The sequence below is a fragment of the Urtica dioica genome, chromosome 7, assembly GCF_054948205.1.
Source record: "Urtica dioica subsp. dioica isolate 48M chromosome 7, U.dioica_male_clone48M_v1_H2, whole genome shotgun sequence".
NCBI lineage: Eukaryota > Viridiplantae > Streptophyta > Magnoliopsida > Rosales > Urticaceae > Urtica > Urtica dioica.
In genome coordinates, this window is record NC_142762.1 from 32,075,042 (window position 1) to 32,084,704 (window position 9,663).

Below are 9,663 nucleotides of genomic sequence, written 5' to 3' on the forward strand. Positions count from 1 at the left end.
CCTCGTTACCTTCAATGAACTCGTAACTCTACACAATTACCTGATTATGTTTACTCCACCTATTCCACTTCTTTTGTTTCTTTTTTTGGCTTCCATACACAAACTCTCTAAGACCTCTTCTTATAAAGAGGTTGTTCTTGACCCCATTTGGCAGCATGCAACGGCTGAAGAACTCTCAGTGTTGTGAGAGACAAGTACTTGGGAAATTGTTCTTCTTCCCATGGGGGAACGTGTCATTGGTTCTCGTTAGGTCTACAAGATCAAAACTTAGCGTGGTGAGACAATTAAGAGATACAAAGTTAGCTTGGTAGGGTTTGCTCAGCAATATGGCATAGACTGAGGAAACATTTGCTCCCATTTCCAAGCATGTCACTATTCGCACCCTTATTGCAGTTGCATAAGTTAATCAGTGAGACATTTCTCAAATGGATGTTAAAAATGCTTTCTTGAATGGAGATCTTCATGAGAAAGTTTACATGGTTCATCCTCCAGGTGTTCCTCATAGTTCCAATGAAGTTTATAAAATGAAGAAAGCTCTTTATGGGCTTAAACAAGCTCCCCGTGCATGGTTTGAAATTTCTCTATTTATATTTTCTATTGGATTTCATCCTAGTCCACATGATTCGACTCTATTTTAAAGGTGAATTTTTTTTCTGGCCGCACGCTTTTCTCATTGTATGTTGATGATATGATTATCACATGGGATCATGTTGATGGGATTGCAAAGTTAAAGAGTCATTTAGCTCGTGAGTTTGAAATGAAGGATTTGGGTTCTCTACGATACTTTTTAGGAATAGGAGTAGCCTACTCTCCTCAATGTTATCTTCTTCCTCAATCTTAGTACATTGCCGATATGCTAGATCAGGCTCGCCTCTCGGACCCTCATATGGTTGATACCCATCTCGAGTTTAATGCTCGGTATTCTTCCTCGGATAGTGTTGCTCTTTCAGATCCTACTTTGTATCACACTTTGTTAGGTTGCTTAGTCTATCTTACCATCACTACGCCAGACATTGCTTATGTCATCCATGTTGTTAACCAGTTTGTTGCATCTTCGACTATAGTTCATTGGGCAGCAGTGCTTCATATTCTTTGATATCTCTGCGAGACTTAGTTTCAGAGTTTGCTCTTCTCGTTTACTTCTTCCCTTGATACGTGCTTAATCGGATGCGGATTGGGGTGGTGAACCATCTAATCGCAAGTATACCACTGTATTTTGCATATTCTTGGGTGACTCTTTCATTTCTTGGAAGAGCAAGAAGCATACGGTAGTTTCTTGATCATCTGTAGAAGTGCAGTACCACGCCATGGCATCTACTACTATTGAGATTGTGTGATTGGGTTGTTACTCGTTGATATGGGTATTTCTCTCTCGACTCCACTCCCATGCATTGTGATAATTTTAGTGTTATTCAGATTACTCGTAACTCTGTATTTTATGAGCGCACGAAGCATATTGAGATCGATTGTCATCTCACTTGTCACCACTATCAAAATGGGTCCATCACGTTGCCGTTCATCACTTATGCCATGCAGATCGCTGATTTGTTTATGAAAGCCCATTCCGCTCCACGCTTTCGATTCATAGTTAGAAAACTCTCGATGCTCACACTAATGCATCTTGAGTTTGATGGAGGATATTATAATGTTAGAATATGTATTGTTAACGTTATTTTAGTCTTAGATTTTTATTATGTTGTCTTGACTAGTTATTTATCTTTTGTATTGTTTTTTTAGTTACGCTTTGTAATATGAAACGCTAGCCTCTTTTGGCTCCCTCTCTCTCAAATTCTTCTTCTTCTTCTTCTTCTTCTTCTCTTTGCAATTTCTACACCGGGCGTCTGAGATCTTTGGTCGTTAATTAACAGGAAAAAAAATCTTATTTCAATTAAAGACCAAAATAGGTGTTCGAACGAAAGTAGAAGGGAACTTCCGTCCGAACCCCAAAATTTGGGCTACACTAGCTACGACCCACAACAATTCATAAGAACTATCAATACTCCAATAGATGGAAGCTTCTCGTAACAAGTGATAAATTCTTGGAGATTGCCAAATAGATGGAAGCTTCTCGTAACAAGTGATAAATTCTTGGAGATTGCCAAATAGATGGAAGCTTCTCGTAACAAGTGATAGATTCTTGGAGCTTCATGGCAATCGACTCCACAAATGTACAATACGCGTAACGAGAGAGAGGATACAAATATCACAAATGAACATTGGCGATCAGAAACTACTACTGCGATGTTAATAAAGCTAATTAATACTCAATAATATCTAGTAGACTAGAGTGACCTTTAATTTTTACGTTATGGTAGTAATTTGTACGTAAACTTGCCGTCTGTACAGTTTGTTTGTTATTTAAAACTTTTTCGTCAATTATTTATCCGAAAATATGCTTATTAAACTATTAATGAGATATGTATAGAAAAATATTTGATTTGTATGCATAAAAAAAACTTATTAAAAATATTTTGACCGAAGATAGATAATAATCTACCCTGTCCAAAATGAATATGCGACTTTTTTATTTATTATTTATCTATTTATTTTAGTTAAGCTTCAAAATTAAGGTTTTCTTATGATGTTGTTAACTGATTCTACATTCCGTCAAGCGTGCGATGACAAGTGTGTAACATGTTTCAATCAAATTAAACGAAATTTGATACATTTGTAAGTTAATATATATATATATATATATATATATATATATATATATATATATATATGGTGGCTCCATGCAAAATTAAAACATTCGCATTTATATAAATATATATATATATATATATATATATATATATAAGTTGATCGAGATAGCTAAGGTAAATATGATTTTTTATTATTATTATTATTATTATTATTATTATTATTATTATTATTATTATTATTATTATTATTAATGATCAATGGGCGCATGATTTAACTATATGAGAGCATTATTACAAATAACTTATTTATAATTAAGAGTAACATATATATACAAATTACTCAATAAAAAATAAATGGAGGTTTTTGTCGGCAATTCTTAAAAATGTTTACTTATCATTATTAAATACCCAAAATGTATAAAGTACTATTTTTTCAATAAAGTAAAGGGAAAATGATATATATATATATATATATATATATATATATATATATATATATATATATGTGTGTGTATACTTTGTGTGTAAGTGAAATATCGAGTTTACCATTTTATTTTAAAAAAAAGTCGAGTTTGTACCTGTGGGGGTAAAAAAAATCAATTGTTTAAAACATTAATCTCGGTTGGGCTTTAGCCCGACCAAAGCCCAATATCCATTTTGTAGATCGATTCGCAGGATCAATTCTGGGCCTAGTTCGATCTCGACAGATCGGTCCAAGCTTAATCGCACTTTCCAGCTCGACCACGTCCGCCTGGCCAGAGGAATCGGTCAGTAAAAGAGGAGACCACGCCGCGAAGACCGGATCCGAGACGACTTCAGCCTTGACAAGGAGTGCGGATCAAGGAACACGTGTCTTCGGTGAAGAAGCTCCGCCTCGTCTATAAATAGAAGATCAGATGTCGATTTTCACACACGAAAGATTACAATTTGATCTCTCAATCATTATTTTTAACACTTACATCGCTTTCAGTGTTGTTCGCTCTCTTGTAATTCAATTTCACGAATAATAAAGTTTATTATTATTTTCCTCTCATTATTGCTTTTCATTCCTATATTGTTTCTAATATGACGTCTTTTGAGACCTTTACAAAATAAACACTAAATATTAGCATATTATTATTTGTGATTGTTGATCGATCCAAAAATCTACATCAACAATTTGGCGCCGTCTGTGGGAAACATCAGAAAGACCAACCTCGAAAGAAACAGTTCGTAAAAAAAAAAATTATCATGTCTTCCACTCCGACTCATTATGAATCGGGAGAGGAGATCCCTCCGGGGATCAGGGCAATCCTGGATATGTTGACCCTAAAAATCGATGCACGAGCAGAGACCAACCGAGCTCTTAACGTCCGGTTAAATACTCCATCGACCCCTTAGAACACACCGGACCCTCAGGCGGTGTCCGGAGATACGACCGCCTCGGAATCTGCTCGTCAAGCAGCCTCGTCTGCACATACGAGCTGGGCTCTCCTTCCCGGAGTCCGTCTGGACTTCTCCGGGATCCAGGTCACCCAAGGAACAGACCAGTCTCCCATTACAAGCTTCCAGCTTGGGGTACTGCTGGCGAAGTCGCTGCGGATGTCACGATCGACCCAATCGGACTGTCTCCGCCTCCCCTGGTGGGAGCGCCACATGGGTCTTTCCAAACTAATGTGGGACCTAGCCCTTCGGTGACCTCCCGAATGTTCACCCCTCAATGTTTTGGTGGGCTGAATTAGACCCGTCGTAACCTTGTCGAGGCGACTGCAGTTACGCCTGCCCGTGTGGGACCTCGCCTCTTTCATGGGGGCGAACCCAGCATGACCGAACTCGATCGATTTAAGGAGTCAATAGCGGCCGAACTGAGAGCTGTTCGCTCAGAATTTCACTCTGTGACCAGTTCGGCCCTTGAAATAGATCGCCTCGTCGAGGAAACGAGAATGACTCCTTTTGCTAGAAATATCACCCAGGTGCAACTTGGAGATACCGGAAAGGTCCGCCTTCCGCGGTATAATGGCACTTCAAGTCCCAAAGCTTTTATCTTGTCCTTCAGAGTTGCAATGGGACGGTTTATGCTCGCGGAAAGAGAATTGGAGGCGGGTTACTACCAACTATTCGCAGAAAGCTTGTCTAGGTCCGCTTTAGAGTGGTTCTCCAAACTTGAGCCGAACTCTATCGATAGTTTTGAAAAACTGTCGGTTGCATTCCTAAAACATTATTCGATGTTCGTGGAAGACGATCTGACCATAGCAGATTTATGGGGAATTCAACAAAAAGAAAACGAATCCTTGAATGACTTCATGGTCCGTTACAAGGATTTACTAACGTATGTCACGAATCTACCATAACCTCTCTAAGGAACGGGTTAAGACATGACTCGAAGGTGAAACTAGAGATGACTGTTAATCGTCCCCCTACGTTGGAAGACGCGATTCACAAAGCCGCGAATTACACAAAAGTCGAAGAGGAATTCGCTTCCTATGAGAGGCAACGTGCGGCTGAGAAGAAACCGCCGTCCAATACTTGGGTGCAACCTGTCAATGCTGGGGGCAACCCCCGCAGGGCCAATCCCCACGACGTTGTGCCTCATGCCAGAAAGCAACACACCCCTCCTAATTACACCTTTAACATCGGTGAAGACAGTAAGGAGGGAGGTCCCCAGGTAAAGAAATGGACGCGGGACCCCAACGCGTATTGTAGTTTCCATAAGGCTAACGGCCATGACACGATTAATTGCGAGACCATGCGCAGGGCCTTAGCAGAAAAGTATGCAAAGAGGGAACTAAATGACGTAGATCTAGGACCCCCGCAAAAAAAAAAAAGGTCTTTAACAACAACAACAAAGGAAGGGGCAACCCTTCCACTAAGAGATCAAGACCTGCCGAGGAAGGGAAACCAGGTTCCCCGTTGACCATCGCAAAACATCGAGTTGATTTCATAATGGGCGGTTCAAAATTTTGTAGCGGCTCGGTTAACTCAATCAAAGCTTACCAACGTCAGTTGAGTAATCAGACCACCAGAATCAGACCAGAACAAGACATCCAAATCTCGTTCTCCGAAAAGGAAGCCATCAGGGCAGCAGATCCGCACGATGACGCACTCGTGATCACGATCGACGTGTCGAACTGCGAGGTCGCAAGAGTCCTAATCGATGGAGGAAGCTCCGTAGATCTTATCTTTAAAGATACCCTGGCCAGGATGGGAATCAACGAGGATGAGATCGAGAGAGAATAAACCCAATTAACAGGTTTCAATGGGTCAACTACTCCATCCTTGGGAACGATCAAGTTGCCCGTAAAAATGAATGAAATCAATAAGATAGTAGAGTTTCAAGTACAAGACCGTCTCTCCCCCTACAATATCATTTTGGGAAGACCATGGATACATAGGATGAGGGCTATGCCCTCAACCTTTCATCAATGTATCCGTTTCCCTACGCCTGAAGGGGTGAGAGATATCCGAGTCAATCAAGCGACCTCCCGCAGCTGCTATCTCACTAGTCACAAACATTGCATTAAAGAGACTAAAGAGGAACAATAGCAATTAATGAATGTGGAGTCGGCTGAGAAGGTTGCTGAACTGGAAGAACCCGACTCCCTCGATGCGCCGAGTACTGAGATGACAATCCAAGTGCAGCTCGATGGCTCCGATCCTTCCTAGCACGTCAGAATCGGGGCCGAGCTTAAAGGTAGTATCAGGCGAGAGCTGATTTGTTTCTTAAAACGAAACAAGTCCACCTTCGCCTGGACAACTGAAGATATGCCAATCATAAGCATCGACGTTACGTCTCACCAAATTAACGTCGATCCTAGTTTTAAACCCCTAAAACAAAAAAGACGAAAGCTCGGTCCCGACGGGGCACAGATTGTCAACGACGAAGTCGAAAGACTGCTCAGTGCAGATTCAATCCACGAAGTAAAATATCCGGATTGGCTGGAAAACACCGTCGTCGTGAAGAAAAAGAATGAAAAACGGAGTGTATGCGTTGATTTCACTGATCTAAATAAAGCATGCCCCAAAGACAACTTCTGGTTGCCTCATATTGGCTAGCTGGTCGAAGCAACCGCATGACATAAGATCCTTTCATTCATGGATGCGTTCTCAGGATATAATCAAATCCTGATGCATCTAGATGATCAAGAAAAGACAACTTTCATCACCGACTGAGGCACATACTACTACAAGGTCATGCCTTTTGGACTAAAAAACTCAGGCGCCACCTACCAAATGTTAGTCAACGAAATGTTCAAAGAGAAGATAGGAAAAACGATGGAAGTATATATCGACGACATGCTCGTAAAGTCCCTAAGTGTTTCGAGGTATTGGACAAGTACCAAATGAAACTCAACCTTACCAAATGTTCATTCGGAGTTTCATCTGGTAAATTCCTTGGATATTTAGTTACCCAACGAGGAATTGAGGCTAATCCGGATCAACTACACGCCTTGCGAGAAATTCCTTCACCCCGTAATAGGCGTGAAGTTCAAAGGTTGTCGGGACGCATTGCTGTCCTTAATCGCTTCATCTCTCGGTCCACGGATAAGTGTCTCCCTTTCTACCGACTTCTTAAAGGAAACAAGAAGCTCGAATGGGACGAGAAGTGCGAAGAGGCATTCAAAAAATTGAAAGAGTATCTATCGACCCCCCCTCCTCGATCTTGGCAAAACCTGTTGCGGGAGAGCCGCTCTACCTATATGTCGCCGTATCTCAGGCGGCCGTTAGCGGAGTACTCATCAGAGAAGAACAAGGGGACCAACGACCAATATTTTATACAAGCAAATCGCTAGTCGACGCTGAAACCCGATGCCCTATTATGGAAAAATTGGCTCTGGCCGTCGTTTCTGCCGTGCAGAAACTTTGGCCATATTTCTAATCTCACGCCATAATAGTAATGACGACGTATCGCTGAGAAGTTTTCTACACCGCCCTAACCAATCGGGAAGGTTGACTAAGTGGGCCGTAGAACTGAGCGAATACGATATTGAGTATCGAATGAAGACATTCGCAAAATCGCAAGTTTTGGCAGACTTCATCTTCGAACTCCCGAGAGAAGATCCCGCCGCGAACGAAGTCGAGGGCACCTGGACACTCAAAGTGGATGGGGCATCGTCAAATCAAGGGGCAGGGGTAGGAGTACACCTGACGTCCCCTCACGGTGAGACCATAGAACAATCATTCAGGCTCGACTTTGTTGCATCCAACAATGAAGCCGAAAACAAAGCACTAATCGCCGTTGCCGCAGTCGAAACAATCAAACAACCTTCTATAACCATGATCGTTGCCGCAGTCATAGCAATAGAAGGGGAGATTGGAGAGATGAAATACTGCATTACATCACGACTGGAGCGGTCCCGTCCGACAAAATGGAAAAACGCAAACTCGTGCTGAGAAGAGCGAGATTTTGCATCATAGACGGAAGCCTGTTTAAGAGAAGCTTCGCAGGACCATACCTCAAGTGCGTCGAAATGGAGGAATCTAAGCGAATCCTAGAAGACGTACACGAATGGGAATACAGAAATCACGCAGGCGGACGAGTACTCGCCATCAAAATAAAGAGGCAATGCTACTTTTGGCCGACCATGTTGGTAGATTGCGAGGCGCATTCGTGCCGCTGCAACCAATGCCAGCGCCACGCACCTAACATAAAAAGACCCGCAGAAGAGTTGTCCTCCATCTCGGCTCCATACCCATTCATGAAATGGTCTATGGACATCGTGGGACCAATGCCGGCCGCCCCTGGCGGACTAAGATTTTTATTAATCTTAACAGATTATTTTTCGAAATAGGTCGAAGCAGGCGCCTTTGTCTTGATAAAAGATGTCGACGTCACAAAATTCATTTGGAAAAACATAATCTGTCGGCATGGCAGTCCCCACGAGATCATAACGGACAACGGGTCACAGTTTATATAAAAAAAATTCAGGAATTTTTGCTTCCGCAACAACATTGAGATGAGGATGTCAACAACACGATACCCTCAAGAAAATGGACACGCGAAAGCTACAAATAAGACCATAGTAGATTCCATAAGGAAAAAGCTCGACGCTAAAAAAGGACGGTGGGCAGAAGAGCTACTTGGGGTGCTCTGGGCCTACCGAAGTAGTCCGCGAAGGCCGACAGGGGAAACTCCATTTTCCCTGGTCCATGGAGTCGAATCAGTCATCCCAATCAAACACCAAGTGCAAACCCTTAGGGTGAAGTATGCGTCGGAGGATGAACCAAAAAATGACGAATCACTATGCGACGCGTTGGATCTTGTAGAAGAGAAGTGGGATTCAGCCTTGGTACGGCTGTCCCACTATAGGCAATCCATTGCTAGATTCTACAATAAAGACGTTAACGCGAGAAGATTTGACGTGAGAGACTTGGTCCTCCGAAAAGTCTTCCAAAATACTGCCGAGGCAAACGCGGGAAAACTTGGTGCGAAGTGGGAATGCCCCTACAGGGTAACCAAGGTAGCACACCCCGGGGTGTATGAACTTGAAACGCTCAGTGGAGTCCCCGTTTTGAGATCATGGAACATCTCGAATCATAAAAAATACTACTGCTAACATGGTAAGAACTGAACGACGACAGACTTGATCCCTACATAAGGGTACGCAGGCAGTCTCCCCTTGAGAGAGGCGCAGTCCCCCAACCACTTAGAACCCCTAACCCTCATTTTCGCCAAAAATGAGATAGGGAAAGAAAAAAAATGTCTTTGAGCTACGGAGCTCGCATCTCGGCCAACAATCCCGACCCCGGATGAGGCTGGCAATGCAAATACCACACGACGTCTCCGAAATCTCACACAACGTCATCTAAATAAGAGGTCACACTCTGAAAGGTCGACCTCGTCCAAGAATCTCAAGGGAAACTTTTTAGATCTATGACGATCTTAAAGACTTAATAGAATCTTGATTAAATTCATTTGTTTACTTCGGCTTTAAATCTAAAGGGAAATGTTTCAAATCAGCGACGATCCGAATGACTTGACAGATTTTGAACATAAAGCCATTACAAAATTTCGGCCTAAGGGAAACTTTTTAGATTTTCG

General features: G+C 42.2%; 1 protein-coding gene across 1 annotated transcript; it reads left to right on the plus strand.

Moving 5' to 3' along the window:
- The first annotated feature begins 8,578 nt into the window (after nt 1-8,578).
- Nucleotides 8,579-9,178, plus strand: LOC149390854 (uncharacterized). Its single transcript, XM_089619872.1, has one exon. The coding sequence runs from the start codon at nt 8,579-8,581 to the stop codon at nt 9,176-9,178; it is 600 nt and encodes a 199-aa protein (XP_089475998.1).
- Nucleotides 9,179-9,663: the final 485 nt, after the last annotated feature.

Coding starts and splice junctions, on each gene's coding strand:
- LOC149390854 (XM_089619872.1), top strand. CDS start 8,579: ATGAGGATGTCAACAACACGATACCCTCAAGAAAATGGACACGCGAAA.